Below are 20,786 nucleotides of genomic sequence, written 5' to 3' on the forward strand. Positions count from 1 at the left end.
CAGACATTGAAAGAGGTCCAGAGACTGCTTCGGAAGAACCTTCTTGCAGATGCAAGACTTTTGCTGGTTGCCACACCTAGATGCTTAGGGGCTGAAAGAGGAAGACTAAAAATAATTTACCCCAAAATTTGTCTTAAATAGGAAGGGAACAAATGAAAATAGCCCATTCCGATATAGCTTTAATTGGTGCTTGTATTTTCTCCCAATTATCCACCAAGAAGGGAGCCCTTAAGGAAGATTATATCAGTCTATAATGAAATAATTGGAAGGGAAAGCAGTTCTTCCCTTAGATTCAGCAAGAGATGGTTGTTCCTAGCTCCTGTGTCTTCAAGGGCCCCTCTCTGGGCTTTCCAGCTTTCTTCCCTGTCCTAGGTAAGGGGCCCCCCAGAGTCCAGCTTCCTGACCCATCCCTTATTCAAAGTCTGCATAGTCCTGAGGACCCTAGAACTCTCTGCCCATATGGCCCTATGCCAGCTTCAGGGATGAAAGGAGCCTCTTCAGAGTCTTATCAGAGTCTTACAAGATCAGAAGCTTATCTTCAGAGCTTATCTGAGGAAAGTTTACTCTGGCTCTGTGGGTACTCTAGGCCTGAGGGTGGAAGACAGGCAGCTGACTTGTGGATTGAGCTTTGCAAGATTAACAGTAGTGCCCATTCACAAGTCCAAGAAGGTCCTGCCTTAGGTAGAATTGACCTGAGAGTGAGAAGGGAAGGAAGGGGGTCAGGGTATGGGGTGCAGGCACATTCCAGACTAAAACTTCATCCCAGAATTTTTATTAGAACCTAGCTTTCCAAGACATTATGAAAGCAAATGGATCTGTTACACATCTGTTAATTTCAATTTTAGCTTCTAACTCTTTAGACTTCTGGTTTATGACCTCTTCTTGCATTCTCACACTGCATCCCACACATGTCTGGGGCAGCTTGGCATAATGTCATTAAATTAGTAACTTCCCAGATACAGCCCATGTATTCCTATGCATTATGGATCTTATCAAAAGGGAAGTAGAGTCCTAGGTGTGTGCATAACAAGGACAGGAAGGCAGCCCACCAGCTTGCTGGTTCTCTGCACAGGCCTGTGGCATGTCAAGTCCCTGACCTGACTCCAGTTGTCTTTACTGAATACATCCTTCTCCACTTTGTTGTGCCAGTCCTTCCAGAAAGCTGCTCTGACTGCCCAGTGCCAGAGGCCCCAGTGCTGTGCTCTTGCAGGATGATGAGTATAGTGACCTTTTCTTTCCACATTCCTTCCATCTGTGTACCCCGGCTACAAGTGCAGGGCCTGGTATAGAGAATATGTTGTCTGAATGTTGGTTGAGTGGAGGAGCTATTGCCCATCCTTTCTGCTTCTTGACACGTATGTAAATGGAGCTTTGTACTTGAAGCCGCTCACCATTGCAGGACAGCAGGCTCATGGAGCCCCTCTCGTTTTGTAGCATGTCACCCTCATTGCCTGGAAATCATGACCTCTTGAAATAAATTCTTAACCTTTCCTGTCAACTATGGCAATTGAACTCTAATCCACTGCAACTTGGGGAAAGTAATGTGGTTGTCCTTGGTGAAGGTGAGGAGTGTAGACAGATGGGAAGTAGCAGCTTCCATCACTTACTTACTCTTCCCAGGAAGAATATCATCCTTTCCTATAAGGACAGTGACCCCTGCCTTCTTCATACCATAAGTGGAAAAAAAGATCAACTATCCAAGTGTAGAGGTGATGGGGGGCAGAAAGACTAGCTGTTTAGTAACAGTTAAAAATCTGATTATTTAGTCACCGTGGAAGCCTGAGGAGGCTGCCTAAGCCTCCTACATTAACAGCAGGTAGTTCTTTTTTTAAAAAATTAACTCAGACACTTGGAGGATTCATATAGTCCTTGCTTTGTTTCTTTTGCTAAATTATCAGATAATTTTACACTTTGTGTCAGGGCATTCCTTTTCATGCTGCTAAAATTGAAAAGAGTCAGGTAACAGGGGAAAGCAATTAGTAACTCTTCTCTGCTTTTTTGTAATATTTTTTTTTCCTTCCAAGGCTCAGTTTGTGTCATAATTATGAGAGAGGTGAAAAAGCTGAACTCCCTTCTATGTGTTGTGTACTTCGTTAGACACTGTGAATGAGAAAATGTGACCTCAGTCTTCACAAAGGTTTTTGGAGGGTTCCAGGTCACCCTATCATACCCATTTACTAGGTGACCATTGTCTGAGAGCTCTGCTCTAAGTGGCTTGGCTCAAACACGTGCTTCTCCATTATTCCTTAAGAATACTCAGCTGTCCCAGGCAGCTAGTCTGAGAACTTTCTGCCCAAAGCCTAAGGTAGCTAAATTTCAGATAATGCCCAATAATGAGAATGTTCTGCAGCTATTGGAACTAATTTTATCTGGGAGTACAATTTTCCTCTCACAAAGACAACAGTATTCCAAGTTTAATAAATGATCATAATTGAGCATTGAACTGTCATTACTTAAACAATCCGGTCTAGGTAGAAATACATCACGGAAAGGGTCAGTAGTCAATGCTTCTCCCTTTCCTCATAGAAAGACTTTGCCTTCTAGTATATAGGACAGTACTTCAACTACTTAAAAACAGCAAAAGAGAAATATTTTCTCCATATGGTGGCCTGCAAATGATTTGCTATGATCCAAAGGACCCAGGACTTAGAGTGAAACTAAATAGCAAATGTCTGACAGATAAATTCTCTGTAATGGCTTATTTTTTTTTTCTTCCTGCCCACTGTACATCTTTTCCATGTAAGATTGAAGTACCTACTTTTCCTTTCTAAGTCAAGTATCCTCATTGGTTGTCTCCATTAGGGAGACTACAGTATTGTACAATCTGTCTACTCTTCTGTCATTACTGCTACTATAGCCTCCCAGAAGACAGATTACTTATATGTATGTGCATATGTGGTACACACACAGTTCTTTTATAATTGTTCATGGCTGCTTACATATTGTGACTGGATGGACGACTGGATCAAGTTCAGTAAGTTCAATAGGGAATAACGATCCAGGTGTAGAAGCAAAGTCTAGACCACCCTCAAAGTAGAGAAAATGACTTCAGGATGTATTTCTGATCTTAGGGCATGAGCTATATTACTTTGCCTTATTTCAGTCCTCTCCTGATTGGTAATGAAGCACAAATGGTTCTAATGGTCAGGAAAATTTTGATAAACCCTCCTAAACCTTGGATGTTAAAATGCCTTTGAATTCAGCTGTAGCATAGAGAGGCATGGTACCTCTTTGTGCTGGATATGACCACCTCAGTGCATGAGGTAGAAAGCTGCAAATATGGCCAGCACTCTTCTATGCAAATGTGAACTGTCCTCTCATGAAACTCCCAAGAGTTCAGGATTTTGAGCTTGGTTCTTCTGGAAAGAATTCCCAACAGGCCTTGGATTTCAGTTTCTGACTTTCTCGGGAGTTCTGATCTCATATGGTAGCTTATAAGCCCCATTTTTATAAATAATAAGTGGAATGCACAGAGTATCACTTGGAACTAGAACAGACAATAGCTTTGGGAATGCTGTGCAGTCTTTGGAATAGGCTACTGACTTTGATATTATAAATGAGGGGAGGCTCCAGTTCTTAGGGGCCAAGACTATTGATGGGATTTGGAAAATTCTTCCTGAACCAAGTCAAATGATGTTGGATTCTTCTTTCCTGATGCTTGTTATGTTTTCATTTCTAGTAGAATTTTTTAAGATTTTTATTTATTCATGAGAGACACACAAAGAGAGGCAGAGACATAGGCTGAGAGAGAAGCAGATCCCCTCCAGGGAGCCTGATGAGAACTCGATCCCAGGACCCTGGGATTCTGACCTGAGCCAAGGCAGTTGCTCAGCCACTGAGCCACTCAAGCGCCCCCTCTTTAGAGAGGGTTTTATCATAATAAGTCACTCTCCATGTGATGCCTGGGTGGCTGGTTAAGAGTCTGACTCTTGGTTTCAGCTCAGGCCATTATCTCAAAGTGGTGAGATGGAGCCACACTTTGGGCTCCCCACTCAACACAGATGTGCTTGAAATTCTCTCCCTCTGGCCCTCCCCTTTTGCACATGTGCTTGTGTGCTTGCACTCTCTCTCTTAAGAAAAAGAAAAAAGGTCACTCTCTGGGCATATGTACTAAGTGCTTAGTATTGTGCTAAGTGCTTCATCTGCATCAATTTATTATAAGATGAGGTGGTATTCTTATTGTGTGGATGAGTTGATTGAGTCTTTTCACATAAATTGCCCTGGTAACAAAAAAATAAAAAAAATGAAGGATCACTCTTAGTCCTGTCTGACACCAGGGCTTATAATTTTATCAGTATACTCTGCCACTCTGTTTTCTCAAAATAAGTTCTCTGACTTGAGTCCACACACCTTTATTGGTTAAGAACTACACTGTAGATCTAAAATAATACATTTTTAAAAATATCCTTTCCCTGTGAGCTGCTTAATGGAAGTAGACTCTGAATTAGATTGTGCCACTAGCTACTAGTTATTCTCATTTACTACAAATATCTTTTCTTATTTTCTGGTTTTCCAGTCCTGCAGACTTTGTGCTTGCAGTTTTTCTTCTGTAATTTCCTACCCACTAGTACAGTTCAATATCCAATCATCCAATAAATGTTTATTAAATGATTCATTTTGTACTAGAACATTCCCAAGGAAAAAAAAATAAGATTTCATTTGAGAGGGAGAGAGAGAATATGTGCATGTTCAGGCTTGCAATGTGGGGATAGGGAGAAAGGGAGAGAGGGAAAGAGAATCCAAGCAGACTTCCCATCCAGTGGGAATGCAGCAGGGGGCTCAATCTTACAACCCCAACACTATGACCTGAGCTGAAACCAAGAGTCAACCGACTAAACCACCCAAGTGCCTTTCATTTATGTTTTTGTGTCTGGTGATTTTTTTTTCCACACTTGAAAAAAAATTAGAATCTTGAACTTGGAGAAATCTGAAAATCATAATGCTTGACCTAAGCACATGATTGTATGATATGCAGTGTGTCAGTTTCCACTCACCATTGAGTTAATAGACCATCAGTAATGACACAGAGCAATTGTCTTGTGATTAAATGTGGATGTTGTGAAACTTCATGCTACAACTGTGAATGTTTTCTTTGGCCCCCTAAAGATCTCTAACATCTCCATTAGACAACTCTGATACATCAGTTTGTATAGGAGCAATGGATCTGATTCATTCTACATAGCCCTATTATTGTAGTGAAAGTTTTTAGGGTATATTTGACATAGTTTGACTAATGGTCATTTTAAGTACAATGCCAGAATCCTGTGAGATTCAACTATGATTTTCTCCTTTCCTTTATCCCTCAGATTCTGAGGATGGCCAAGTAAGAAATAAGCCACGGAGAGTGACAATGTGTACATGTATACATGCAAGGAGAACTATCTGCCTGCTTGCTTTAAAAGATAAATTAAAAATTCCAAAGGATAATAGTTGACAGCATTTATTGAACCCTCAGTGTATAAGAGATACTGTTTTAAGACTTCTCACAACTCTTTGTTATGAGTGTTCTTATTATAATCATTTTAAAGATTAGGAGACAATATTTAAGCATAAATATTAAATAACTCCATTCATGTAACTCCTGATGTTTGGAGTTGGAATTTGCATTCATACCATTTGATAAGAATGTCTCTGAAATGCATCATATACTAAAGCTATTCCTTATTTTTAATGCTTTCTTTCATTAATACAAAATAGCTCAATATGGGCATTCATAAATCCAGTGTTTGCGAATTTAGTTTGTAGAATTTCAAAGTATCATTGAATGTTTATCATAGTTGTCAAATTATGAACTCATATGAAAAATTATTTTTAAAAGCTTCATTGGAGTGTTCATATTTCAAATAGCAAAGCTTTTTAAAAATGCTTAAAATTCCTCTTCATGTTAATCAGTGTCCTTTTGGGGGGAGAAATAGCTTGGCAAGATAAAAGTCCCCTAAATTGACTCCAGATGGGTTATCTAAACATGTAATTCAAATAATATTTGTTTGCAGCCTACATAAGGTATGTTGGTATATTCATGAATGGCTGTGGTATTCTCAACCAAACAAACACAGGTGATGCTGGCCTGATGTGCAATGGATTTATTCCTAGGATGTAGATAAAAACAAAAGCAAAAATTCTTCAAAATCAATGAATAACCCCACTTGCCATAGAGCAGAGGTACAAATTGGGAAGTATTGTGTATGCATCCATTGTTATCTTAGCTAATTCCTTAATCCTAAAACATTCAATGGATTTGACTTTCAGTTATTTAAAAAAAAATCAGATTGAATTGTTCTCTGTACTCAGAATAATGAAAGGAGTTCAGAATATAAGAAGAATGGGCAATTAAATTAATCCCCTCTATATAGTTACCCTGCATTTTAAAAGTTTTCATATAAAGCATTCTTAACAATGTTCATCCTAAACTGTGGTATGTTTATTGCTTGTAACTTGGTTGATTTTAGAATTGTCATAAAAATGATCGTAAATGATTTCTGTAGGATAAAAAATTCAGCAAATATCCACTGACATGCACCATACCAGGTGACTCAGTCTGTTAAGCAGCTGCCTTCGGCTCAGGTCATGATCCTGAGGTCCTGGGATTGAGCTTCACATCAGGCTCTTTGCTCAGTGGGGAGCCTGCCTCTCCTTCTGTCCCTCCCCCAGCTCGTGTTCTCTCTTCTGGCATGAGTGCTTGCTCACTTGCTCTCTCTTTCTCTCTCTCAAATGATTATCTTTAAAAAAAAAATGTACCATACCAAATGTGGGTTGTTAGTAGACAGGCTGGATCAGAACCCTCTGGGACACTTAAAAATAAAAAGATTTCTAGAATTCTATCCTGGAGATGTTGAAGTAGGTCTGAAGTCATGCCATAGAATCTATGTATTCTCCTCTATCTCCATGATTAGGAATCAGTTTAGAAAGTCGTTTTCACCCGAGGCAACATTTGGCAATGTCTGTAGCTTTTGGTTTTCATAACTGGGAATGTGTGTGTGCTGCTGGCATCTAGTCAGTAGAGGCCAGAGATGCTGCTAAATATCTTACAGTGCACATGGGGCACCTGGGTAGCTCAGTGGTTGAGCATCTGCCTTTGGCTCTGGTCGTTATCCTGGGGTCCTGGGATCAAATCCCACATCAGGCTCTTCTCAGGGAGCCTGCTTCTCCTTCTGCTTGTGTCTCTGCCTCTCTCTCTCTCTCTCTCTCTCTCTCTCTTTCTCATGAATAAATAAAATCTTAAAAAAAATATTACAGTGCACAAGAAATACCTACTCAAAGTATCCAACCTGAAGTGTCAATAGTGCCATCGTTGAGAAATACTGCTTGAGAGAACATAAAGACACACCCCTACATTGTCTATAATTAGGATGAATAAAAGATGCATAAAAATACCATTTATAAGTGAATAAAATGTCATTAGCCCAAAGAATCAAATATAGAAATAAGCAAAATTTCATAAATTCTTTACCTTAAGATTACTGATTATTTTATGATATGACTAGAGACCTTCTACTTGAAAAAGTTTGTGAGTGAAATTTTGAAGAATTACTTGCAATTAATAGAATATATATATAATGGGAGTTATCTGGATAGGTTATGCCTATACTTGAAAAATATTTAAAATTCCTAATCCTGCAGTGTTAATAAGGGAAAAAACGTTTACTAATAAACAATAGAAATTTTTTTAAATACTGATTGTAGAGTGAAAATGGTCCTATTTCTAGAATTGCATTCAAACAAGCAAAGCAAATTAAAATCTAGGAAGAATTCGCGTGATATCCATGATTTTGCCCCCTTTTTGTCCTCCTATTTTACTCTTGCATGTTTTTTTCCTACTTTTAGATCTTCCCTAGAGATCAGATACTCATAAGCTCATGTACAATAAATTACTGGAAGTTATTTTGGTTGCTGTCAATGCAACCAAATTGGATTAATAATGAAACCAATTAAATCTTCAAATACCGCCACTGGCGACGATAAACGTTTAATTTCCAGAGAGAAATAAGGTTAGCTGTGTTGAACGCCTTTTATAATCACAGTGATAACCAAATTTTCAAACATTGGGGGATTGCTATTTTGTTGAACAGCAAGCAGTGGACTGATTTAATCAAAATAATAACAAAAGAATCCTTTTTTTTTTTTTTTAAAGCGGTCTCCTGTATCTCTGATGATAACCAGTCAGCGGAAATGATGGAATGCCTCAAGCAGACCAATGGCATGCCTCCCCTTGTACAAGAATGCGCAGTACCCTGTCGAGATGACTGCACCTTCACGGTTTGGTCCAGGTTTACACCCTGCTCCACAAACTGTGAAACATCCCGAAGTCGACGGCGACAGCTCACAGGTAGGGTAGGGTAGGGTAAGCCTTTCAGACCAGGGGTGTACTCCTGGAAGTAAGTACTTCCACTTACTCTTGGTAGCAAGATTAGAAATTGTGTTGGGCCTCTCCCTTTCCCAGACCCTCCCTGACGTTGTGTCTCTTCTGGCCTACACCTGACACACACAATGTACTTGGTTAATACTTGTGAAATGAGTGATGTGAACCATTCAATAGCTTTGAAGTTCCTCGCTATATGGCTTTATAATCTTTAGAGTGGTGAATGGCATCATAGCCACCCTACTACCTTGGAGTAGTTAATGGCAAATTTCTGCTATTTTGTCATGAGTGGATCTCAGCGGGGTTGAAAACAGTGACTGATGTGTAAAACACATCAAAGGCATCTCTAACCTGTATCATTCTCTTTTGCCATTACTCTACAAGCAATTTGACCTTTTAAAATTTTAGTAGTGTAAGATAAAAGCAGAACTCACATATGTAATTTGACTTTCATGTTCTATTATTTTGGTCTATTCTGTTTACATCCATGCAATTTAATGGAAATTAAAGCAATTAATAGTTTAATCAAGGTGCTGGAGCCACTTTTGCTTGTAATATACAAATAATTGATGCAGTGTAGTGTATTATACTACTTGTCTAGATAAATATCCTAGAATTTCTTTTAGATGTATTTGAATATGCAGAAAACTTAATTTAGGTAATGAAGACCCAAAGGAAAAATGCCAAAATAATCATTGGGATAATAAAATAGTTGTTGACTTTGAAGAATTAAGCATAGAAGACCATTTGTTCTTATAAGCAGTTCAAATGCTAATTCTCTTGGTTTCAAATTCCCTTTGTTTGAATGTATGGCTTACAAGATTATGTTTTAAATTTAACTCACTCTAATGGATTTACTTAATCGATGAGAGCCTTTAACAGGGTTTCTGCACACAAATCAGAAGCCCATTTATGAGCATAAGTAAAATACATAATCAAATAAAAAAATGCTGTACTCTTTGCTCTCTTCTACAAAAATCTGTGCATATATAACTTTATGCAACATTGCTTGTGTTTCTAAGATGAAAGAAACTCTTACAGGAAATATAATGGGGTAGAGTGTGTTAGGAGTAATTTCAAGTTCAGGTGTAACAATAAAACTTAGTGTGCAGGTTCATGCAGAAGGCTTTGGAAGCCATCATCCTGGCAATTCTCTTTACCTTTGAGATGAGAATTTCTCTTAGAAGCAAAGGACATTTTTAATTAGTGGCCAGTTTTCTTTTCTTGAGAGTTTATTAATGGTATTTTATACCTGCAAATTGAGAATAGGGATAGTGAAAAAATCTAGAATATTTATTTAACTAGTACATTTTGCTATGAATTGTCAAAACTAATTAATTTGGTTTGTTTTAAAATATAATTTTTATGTAAATATTGAAGAACCCTTGTACACTTTTCTGCAAACTCTATCCCAAGAATTACCATACCAAAATACTATTTAGAATTTTTCTAAATTATTATTGGCTATATTTTCTGCTGGGTAATTAATCTTTTTGTCTCTTCATATATTGGAAACACCAAAACAACTGGTCAATCTTCTGAAACAAATGAGTTGTAGCAAAAGCAAACAAACAAAAATCCACAGTACTATATCATTGTATGTGCAGTACAGTAAAGAATTGAAATTTTTCACTTCTTAAGACTTATGTTTATTGTTGGAGTACTATGCTTGTATTTTGGTCTCTCCTATGTAATTTGGTGGTAAATTTAAGTAATCTCTAACATGAATGGTAATAAAAGGCATGGACTTAGACTGTAAAACAGCATGACTCTCTTTAACACAGACACACATAGAGAAGCATACAGACAAAAATACCAGCCACTCTGTGGAATAGGGGACCATCTAGTATGTTTTAGGGGACCATCTAGTATGTTTTTCTTTTTTCTATTTTTAACAAGAGGCTTTAATTCAATATCTGGATATCCTGGGTGCTGTACTTCAACTAGATCATCACAGGTTTGAGATTGGATGGTAGTTTTAGCAGTCGTTTATACAGTGCTGAAAAAATAATCTATTAAGTAGATTTGTTCAGGTTGTTAACATACAAAATAACTAAATAAATAATATTTAACATGTACTTGTAGGTTTATGTTTGGGAATAGTCACAAATTTCCCTCTGACTTAAGGGAGGGAACATCTCTTACAGTATAATGGGAGAGAGACAGAGATTTTATTATAATTTTAACTTAGTACAGAACTTGTGACAATAGCTGTTATGTTAGTGCTACATTAGTTTCTTATTACTGGTGTAACAAATTACTACCAATTTAGTGGCTTAAAACCAACACAAATTTATGATCTCATGGTTGTGTATATCTAAAGCAAACACCAGTTTCACGAGATGGAAAATAAGATGTTGGTGGAACTACATGCCTTGCTGGAGGCTCTAGGGGAAAATGTATTTCCTCCCCACCCCCACCCCCGCCCACCCTAGAGCATCTAGAGCCTATCCACATTCCTTGCCTCATGACTCTCTTCTTCCATCTTGAAATTCTGTAACACTGAGTCTCTCTGATTATTCTCCTTTGACTTGGTCTTAAAATTAGAAAAGCCTTTCCTGACTACATGATTAGGTTGAAAACACCCGTATAATCCAGAATAATCTCATTTTAAGCTTCATAATCTTAGTCACGTCTACAAAATCTGTTTTTCCATCTAAGGTAGCATGATTATAGGTTCCAAGAATTGAGATGTGAACATCCTTGGAAAGGCATAGTTTGTGATAGTCAGAATAATGAAAGTACAGAAGAGTACCTTTTCTGTACCTGAGGTGAAGAGTCTCTGTACGACTTTCTGATAGGGGTAATGCATTAGTTTGGACCTGAAGGATGAGTAGGCATTAACTAGACTATTGAGGGAGTTTGGAACTTAAGAATATTTCTGGCGTAAGAAATGCAAAGGCCAGAAACCAATGACTAATTTCCAGGATCTGAAAGATGTTCAGTATATCTAGCTGGTAACTTGCCAGAGGCAGAATGGCACAACATAGGCAAGGGCACATGCTAGTGAACTCATACTATGGAGTCTTGATGATCATAACAAGGAGTTTAGACTTCTGAAGAGTTTTAAGTAGATGAATGATGTAATCAGACTTCTGTCTTTTGTCAGCTAGTTCTAGCTGCAGTGTGGGGAGAAGATCAAAGGGAATATGAGGTACAATGGCAATATGATACCCGAAGAAGCTGTTGTGAGGATTTAAGCTGGAAATCTGGAGATGGGCTAAATATGGGTGGTATTGGTCAGAATGGAAACAAGGACTGATTCAAGAAGTACTTAGACATTTGAAATTATAGATCTTTGTCATTAAACAGATACAGGTAGCACAACAGAGTTTAAGTGTGACATTTGAGATTTTACACTTGGTCATATTGGAATAATTGGGAAATGAAGATGGAGAAAGGAAGTTCATCCTGTGAAGAGCTTGAGTATGGATTTTGCCAGGCTGAGTTTGATGGGCCTTTGAAGTTCCAGTCTGTGGCTCGAAGCTAGAGCAAGAAATCTCTAGAATGGGGATAATAATTAGGAATCAAGAAATAGAGAAGGTTTTAAAAACTTTCTGTGAGTGAAGATAATGGATCAGAAAAGAAGAGAACCTAGGGCAGTGGTGCCCTGAGAAAGCCCATTAGTTAAGAGATGTACAGAGGAGAAATAATCAAGCAGATGATCTGTTCCCAGAGAAATGTTGGGGGTGAGGGACAAAAAGGTAAGGTATGATGGAATTTAGGAAGGCTATTTCAACAATGATGGTGTGGTCAACATTCTGAACAATCTTTGAGTCTGAAGGATAAGGTATAAAGATATTCCACGGCTTCCTTTGTTTTATTACTTTGTCAGTAGCAAGTAGTTTCAAAGAATAGGTGGACTCTGAATCCAGGCTGAGGTGAATTGAAAACAGAAATTGAAGAGATGGAAACAATAGTTCTTCACAGACATTTAAGAACTACCAGAGACTTGGGTATGTTAAATGCTGGTAGGAAGAAACCAGACACCACACATTGATTTCTCAACCAGTACATTCTCATAGCCATGATAGAGGCTGCCTCTCTCAAACTTTTTTTTCATGGAGTGCCCCTTATGGTGGAGGCAAGTCAATACATCCTCCCAGAGAGATTGTGGCATGGCTGACCATTTCAGGTCCTGCAGGAATCCTTATTTATTGTGGCCATAAGCAAACATGTTAGACCACAGAACCAATCATCCAGGCAGCAACTGCAAAATTATGTATAAACTATTTGACAGTGAGATAATATCCCATTACATCAGCTGAAATCAAACATTTCTAAAACACCTATAAACACTGGGAGTAAGACTAATAAAGCAACCTGTTTCATTTTTTTTATATGCAGCCAACACTCCAGCTGCTGACTTATTAATGAGGAAACAAAATATAATTAGATCTATTAGAAAATTTTTAGGAATCTAGTGGAAGTGTGTTAGCAGAAAAGTTGAATCAAGCTACAGGCTGACTTGAAATCCCATTAAACATAATTATCAAATACTCAGAGCAGTGGAAAATGATTCTGCATTCTCATTACTCAAAGGCAGGATCACAGCTGAAAGGTCCATCAAAGTCAATTGGTTAAGGTAAAGTCATATTCTAGAACATGTAAGTTGAAAAGGTCTCTCAAAGTGGAAGCCATAACTTTTTTCAGATTAAGTTACCCAACAGTATTTGAGTGTTTATTTCACTGTATTATATCAGCATTTGTGAGGTGCCTCATGGCAAGGACCAAAATTAGTTGTACTTTGCCACATCCCGAGTGACACCTAGCCTCACTCCAGGGCCATTGTATGGAAGGATAGAATTTTGTTCTTTGAATACATGAACTGTTTTCAAAAATGTACCTCAAAAAGAGGATGTTAATATTTGCCATTTTGTTGGTTTCCCTGGAAACCATTAATTCAAAGGAAAATGGAGACAAGGTAATCCATGTGTTCTTACCAACAAGTTATAGGGAAAATCATACTAAATAAACTAACAATTTTCTAGCTGTTGAGTCACTGAAGCAAACATCCTTTTAGTTTCATTTTTGCCACTCTCCAATATAAAACCATTTTTAATTTTTTTTTCAAATTAACTTGAATTTCACCATTGATTTAAGAGTTGCTTCCATTGTCCTAGGATTTATTTTCAGGGCAAAAAAGTGGAGAAAGGAAGGAGAACCTTATATTTTATTTAGCATTTAATATTTGAAGAGCTAGTAAAGACAATGACTTTTAATAAAACAAACGTGAAATTAATATATCAATGTCTCTTTTTGGAACAGGGAAAAGCAGGAAGAAGGAGAAGTGTCAGGACTCTGACCTGTACCCTCTCATAGAAACAGAACTGTGCCCTTGTGATGTATTTATATCTCAGCCTTATGGAAACTGGTCAGATTGCATTCTTCCAGAAAGCAGAAGGGAGTCTCAACGAGGATTTCGGATACAAGGAGATGGCAAAGAATGTGGAAAAGGCGTGCGCTTTCGAGCAATAGCTTGCTCTGATAAAAATGGAAGACCTGTTGACCCCTCCCACTGCAGCAGCTCTGGTAAGGAGATGGATGAGGAGTAACCTGGGAACATACACATAGCCTAGGAAGTAGTGTGGAAGATCTGGAATTAGTAGCTTTGTTCTTTCATAATTCTTTCAGTTCTCCTTTGTTAATAACACACTACCTTTCATAAAGTATAAGCATTTGGAATGCACATATACATATTTCAGTGATTATTTGGAATGTGATTGATTATTTGGAATGTGATTGTTTTGGATCTTTGACTCACCTCATTCCATACTGCACCTTTGGCCATTTGGTTAACTGTGGATAAGTGCAGTTCTGTGCTGCACTGGAAAAGCCATATTTAATACAAAATATATTTTGTGATTTTTTTTTTGTGTGTGTGTGTGTGCTCTGATCATACATATACAAAGCATCAGGCCTTGAATTCCTTCTAAGTTGGCTGACAAAATACCAATGAAAAAGCTGATTTAAAATGTTTTTACATGGGATCCCTGGGTGGCACAGCGGTTTGGCGCCTGCTTTTGGCCCAGGGCGCGATCCTGGAGACCCGGGATCGAATCCCACGTTGGGCTTCCGGTGCATGGAGCCTGCTTCTCCCTCTGCCTGTGTCTCTGCCTCTCTCTCTCTCTGTGACTATCATAAATAAATAAAATTAAAAAAAATAAAAATAAAAAAATAAAATGTTTTTACAATGCAATATATAAGTATACCCAAATTAATAATAAAATAAAAAATAAAACTGTAGGGGGGAAAAAGGGCAATCTGGGAGAATTTTGTGAGCTGTTAAGCAGGGAGAAGGTTGTCTTTTTTGAACCTTGGGAAAATTCAAAAGATATGGGTTAATGGGGAAAAGAATGAGATTAAATACAGTCAGGGTAAATGTTGATGGGGGTGGTGCTGAGAATAATGATTACAATGGAACTTATGAATTTCATACTCTGTGGTTTAAGACTTAAAAAGTTAGGAATTTTACAGAGTACATGAAAGAATTCATGTCTAACTGGCAAACTGTGGGAGGAAAAAAAATATTTTGGTCTCTGTCATCAAAGCCTTATGTTCTAATAAGCTTTCTCAATAATAATAATGGTAAGTTGAATTCAGTTCTGTTACAGAAGTCAGGTAAATGACAATTTGTCTGCATTGCCAATGGATTGGCTGTTCTTTAAAATATGCCCCTATCATTATATGATTTTTTAAGATTTTTTTTAAATTTATTCATGAAAGACACACTGAGAGAGAGAGAGGCAGAGACACAGGCAGAGGGAGAAGCAGGCTCCATGCAGGGAGCCTGACATGGGACTCGATCCTGGGTCTCTAGGATCAGGCCCTGGACTGAAGGCGGCACCAAACCGCTGAGCCACATGGGCTGCCCCTGAATTAAACTTAAAGTTTAATGACTTTTTAATTGGTGATATTGCTCTGCTTCCTGATTATAAAATTGTCTTCAGCAGTTGGGTCAGAGAAATGTTAAACATTTCAGAAGCAAGTAGTGGACCCATCTTAGGGAAGCCAAGCTGACTGACTTTAATCTTTGTCTTTTGGTTTTTAAATATGTATTGGTTTATTTTCTAAAAATTGCTTTTCCTTTTTCCAATTGAAATATGTGTGATTTACAATGTATAAATTTAAGGTGTACAACATATTAATTTGATTTTTATATGGAAGTGATTGACTTTGTAGTGATAATTAGCACCGCTATCACATTAGAGTTATATATATATATATTTTAAACTGGTTGGAATAATGAAGTTCTTGTCTCTTAGCAAGTTTGGTTATAATGCAAGATTGGTGTGTTTATGGGCTATACTGTGCATTAAATCTCTAGGACTTATACTACTCATTGCAAATTTATACAGTTTAATAATGTCTGTCCTATCCACCCCTCCCCACCCTCCATCTCCTGGTAACCGCCGTTCTACTCTGTGTTTTTACATGTTTGACTTCTTTAAATTTCACATATAAGTGATATCCTACAGTATGTGCCTTTCTCTGACTTACCTTAGTGTAATGTTCTCAGGGTCCATCCATATTGTAACAGATGGTAAGATGTCCTTTCTTAAGACCAAATAATATTCCATTTTTTATATATGAAATATATATTTATTGTAGATATCACATCTTCTCTATCCATTCATCTGTTGATGGGCCCTTAAGTTGTTTCCATATATTGGCTATTGCAAAATATGCTGCAATGGGCACATGAGTATATATATTATCTTTATTCTATTTTCATTTCCTTTGGGTATATACCCAGATGTAGGATTGCTATATCCTATAGTAGATCAATTAATTTTTGAGAAACTTTAATATAATTTTCCATAGCATTTGAACAAATTTACATTCCCACCAACAATGTGCAAGGGTCCCCTTTTCTCCATATCCTACTCAACACTCATTATTTGTCTTCTTGATTATAGCCATCCTAATAGGCATATAGTGTTATTTCACTGTGGTTTTGAGTTGCAGTTCTCTGATGATTTTGTTGAGCATCTTTTCACGTACCTGTTGGCCATCTGGATGTCTTTGGGAAAATGTCTATTTCTCTGCCTATTTCATGCTCAGATTGAGAGTGTTCTTTGTATATCTTGGATATTAACCTGCTGTCTGACACATGATTGGCAAAAAACTTTCTCCTGTTTGTTATGTTGCCATTTCATTTTGTTGTTTCCTTTGCCATTCAGACATTTAAGCTTGATGTAGTCCTATTTGATTTTTTGTTGGTGTTTGGTGACCTATGCAAAACATCATTACTAAAACCAATGTTAAAGAGCTTCTTGACTACATTTTCTTCTAAGAGTTTCCTCAGGTTTTATATTTAAGGCTTTGATCTATTTTGAGGTAATTTTTTGCAGTGATATAAAATAGCAGTTTAGTTTCATTGTTCTACATTGTTTTTCCAACACCATTTGAAGAAACCATTTCCCCATTAGGTAAATAACACCTATTCTTTTGTCAAGTATTAGTTGACTGAATATAGAAGGGTTTTATTCTGGGCTCTTGATTCTGTTTCTTTGGTCTGTGTGGCTTTTTATACCAAAAATTATTCTGTTTTTATCCCAATTGCTTTGTAGTATAGTTTTAAATCAGGAAATGTGATACCTCCATCATCTTCCTCGGGATTGTTTTAGCTATTTGGGGTACTTGGTGATTCCATTTCTCTATTAATGTGAAGAATGCCATTTGAATTTTGACAGAGATTACTTTGAATCTGTAGAAGACTTTGGGTAGCATGGTCATTTTAACAAAATTCTTCAGATTCATGAACACAGGTTTTTTTTTTTCCATTTGTTATATCTACATCAATTTTTTTCAAGTAACTTTTGTAGTTTTTAATATACAGATCTTTTACTTCCTTGGTTAAATTTATTACTAGATATTCTATTGTTTTGGTGCACTTGTGCATGGGATAGTTTTCTTTTTCAGATACTTCATGATTAGTGTATGGTAACATAACTGATAACTGATTTCTGTACATTTATTTTATAAATCTTAGAACTTTGCTGAAGTTGCTGATTAGTTTCAACAGTTTTTTGGTTGAATCTTTAAAAATTTCTACATGCAAAATAATATCAACTGCAAATAGTGGCAATTTTATTTCTTTTCCAATTTGGATATCATTTTTTTTTTGTCTTATGTAATTGTTCCAGCTAGGACTTCCAGTACTGTATCAAATAAGAGAGTGGTGAACATGGACAATTTTGTCTTTTTTCCTGTTCTTAAAAGGAAAGTTTTCTGTTTTTCAACATTGAATATAATGTTAGCTGTAAGTTTGTCATATATGGCCTTTATCCTTTTGAGGTATGCTTCTTCTATACATAACCTGTTGAGGTTTTATACTGTGAAAAGATGTGACACTTTTTCAAATGCTTTTTCAGCATTTATTGAAATGACCATGTGATGTTTATCTCTTATTCTATTAAAGTGATGTATTACATTTATTCTATTAAAGTGATGTATTACATTTATTTTTTAAAGATTTTATTTATTTGAAAGAGAGCAAGAGCACAGAGGGAGAGTGAGAGGGAAAAGTAGACTCTCTGCTCAGCAGAGAGTCCCGTGCAGGGCTGGATCCCAGGACGCTGAGATTGTGACCTGAGCCATGGGGCAGACACTTAAGCAACTGAGCCACACAGGTACCCCAGTGATGTATTACATTTATTGATCTGTATATGTTGAATCATCCTTGAATTGAAGGGATAAATCCTACTTGATAATGGTGTATAATCTTCTCAATGTGTTCTTCATTTCAGTCTCCTAATATTTTGTTATTTTTTTCACGTATTTCCTAAGTAATATTGTTCTGTAATACTCTTTTCTTGTGGTGTCCATATCTGGCTTTGACATCAGGTTAATGCTGGCTCTGTAGAAGGAGATTGGGAATGTTTTCTCCAGTTCATTTTTCCTCCATTGCAAAGTTTGAGAAGAATTGGGATGAATTTTTTTTTTTAAATGTTTGGTAGAATTCCCAAGTGAAGCCATCTGGTCCTGGGATTTTCTGTTTTGGAAGGTTTTTCATAACTGATTTAATCCCTTTACTCATTACTGGCTTGTTAAGATTTTTCTGATTTTTCTGCTTTTCAGTGTTGGTAGGTTGTGTGTTCCTAAAAATTAGGTGTTCTACATTATATAATCTTTTAGCATGCAATCATTCACAGTAGTCTTTTATGATTCTATGTATTTCTGTAGTATTAGTTATAACATCTTCCATTTCCAAGCTTGTGCCTTTGTTTTCTTAGCTAAAGGTTTGTCGATTCTATTAAAAAAAAAAAAAGATCAAAAAACAACCCTTAGTTTCATTGATCTTTCCAATTTGTCTGATTCCTATCTCATTTATTTCCTCTTTGATCTTAATTGTTTCCTTCCTTTTGACAACTTTGGGCTTAATTTGGTCTTTTTCTAGTTGTTTGAGATGTTAGGTTAGTTTGAGATCTCATTTCTTAATGTATCCATTTATTGCTATAGATTTTACTCTCAGAACTACTTTTGCAGGATCCCATAGGATTTGATAAGTTGTTTTTCCATTTTCATTTGTTTGGAGTTAACTTTCTAATTTCTCTTTTGATTTCTTTGACGCATTTGTTCTTGATAAGCTTTTTGTTTAGTTTCAGCATACTTGTAGATTTTCTACCTTTCTCCTACTGATTTCTGATTTCATACCATTGTGGTCAGAAAAGATAATTGGTATGATTTCACTCTTAAATTTTGATAAGTATTGTTTTATGTCCTACTCTATGTTCTATACTGGAGAATGTTCCATGTGTCCTTGAGGAAACTATATATTGTTCTGTTGGATGGAATGTGCTATATCTATCAAGTCCATTTGGTCTAAAATATGGTTCAATTTTAACAATTCCTTGGGTTTTTGTTTTGGTTTTGGTTTTCTGTTTGGGTGATGTAGCCATTACTGACAGTATGGTGTTGAACTCCCTTATTGTTTTTATATAGCTGTCTATTTTTCTCATCGGATCCATTAGTATTTACTTAATACATTTAGGGGCTCTGATAATGGATGTATATCCATTTATGAATGTTATATCTTCTTGGTGTATTGACTCCTTTATTATATAATGTTTATTATTGCCCCCTTTTTTTTTCTCTTGGCTTGGAGCCTGTTTTGTCTAAATAGTGCTATACCTACATTCTTTTGGTATCTACTTGCATGAGATATATTCTTCTGGCTTTTGAAAATTTGAGTGTATGTGTGTCTTTAAAGCTACAATGAGTCTCCTGTAGGTACCATACAATTGAGAAACAAGACAATCTATCCAGCCGTTCTATGCCTTTTGACTGGAGAATTCAATCCATTTATACTTAGAGTGATTATATATTGATATGTAAGGACTTACAACTGCCATTTTTATTCTTTGCCTCTGGTTGTTGTGTATCTCCAGTGTTGTTGTTGTTTTTCTTCCTTCTCTTTCTGCCTACCTTTGTAAATTGATACTTTTCCATAGTGATATGTTCTGTCTTCCCCTTTTTTATTTCATCTACTCCAGATTTTTTATTTGCAGTTATTATGAACTTTACTCAAAAATTCCCAGAGATAAAACAGTCCATATTCTGCTGATAATAATTAATCTCAATTTGCCTATAGAGTTTCTACCCTTAGACTCTTCTTTTGTATATATTTGATGTTTACTTCTTTTATGGTTTATGCTTTTATATTCTTTAACAAATTGTAGTCACTGTGATTATTGTTAATACTAACTTTTATACTACAGTTCAATGGTTAACACACATTCTAACAGATTTAGTTTTCTAATTCTGTTCTTCAACTTTACCAGACTGTTATGTACTTTATGTTCTCCTGTCTCTGGTTAATATCTTTTCATCCCACCTTGTTCCTTTCAGTGTTTTTTGTTTGTTTGTTTTGTTTTGTTTTGTTTTTTTGTGAGTCTATTGGTAGTGAACACCCTCAATGTTTTTAGTTTGAGAAAGCCTTTATTTCTCTCTCCTTTCTGAAAGCTAGCTTATGGATCAGTTATTCTTGGCTAGCAGTTTTTATCTTTCAACATTTTGAATATACCATCTATGTGTCATCTGCTCTCTCCTGGCCTGTAGAGTTTCTGCTGAGAAATCTGTCAATGGCCTAATGGGGGGTTGTTCTGTAGGTAACTTCCTTCCCCTGGTTGTCTTTAAGATTCTTTACCATTGGTTTTTGACAGTTCCAATATGATGTGTCTTGGAAAAGGTATTCTTGCACTGAAGTAATGAAGTCTTCTCTCAGCTTCCTGAATATGTATATTTAAGTCCTTCCATAGGTTTGGGAGGTTCTCAGCTTTTGTTTCTTTAAACTCTGCCTATTTGCAACATTCTTCTCCTTCTATATACCAATTTTTAATATTCTGATCAAATGCAAAGTTTCTTTTACCCTTTTTAAGTTTTTCTCTTTCTTTCTCTTTCTTTCTCTTTCTTTCTTTCTTTC

At 36.5% G+C, this 20,786-nt stretch overlaps 1 protein-coding gene across 1 annotated transcript in view; it reads left to right on the forward strand.

Annotated features, from left to right (window-relative positions):
* LOC129495535 (thrombospondin type-1 domain-containing protein 7B) overlaps window positions 1-20,786 on the forward strand; it is a 741,731-nt gene that overhangs the window by 491,572 nt on the left and 229,373 nt on the right. The window contains exons 12-13 of the mRNA XM_055303120.1: window positions 8,132-8,326; window positions 13,628-13,891. Coding sequence (XP_055159095.1) covers window positions 8,132-8,326; window positions 13,628-13,891 — 459 coding nt within the window. The remainder of the gene's footprint in view (window positions 1-8,131; window positions 8,327-13,627; window positions 13,892-20,786) is intronic.

Source organism: Nyctereutes procyonoides, unplaced genomic scaffold (genome assembly GCF_905146905.1).
Source record: "Nyctereutes procyonoides isolate TBG_1078 unplaced genomic scaffold, NYPRO_anot_genome, whole genome shotgun sequence".
Classification (NCBI taxonomy): Eukaryota; Metazoa; Chordata; class Mammalia; order Carnivora; family Canidae; genus Nyctereutes; species Nyctereutes procyonoides.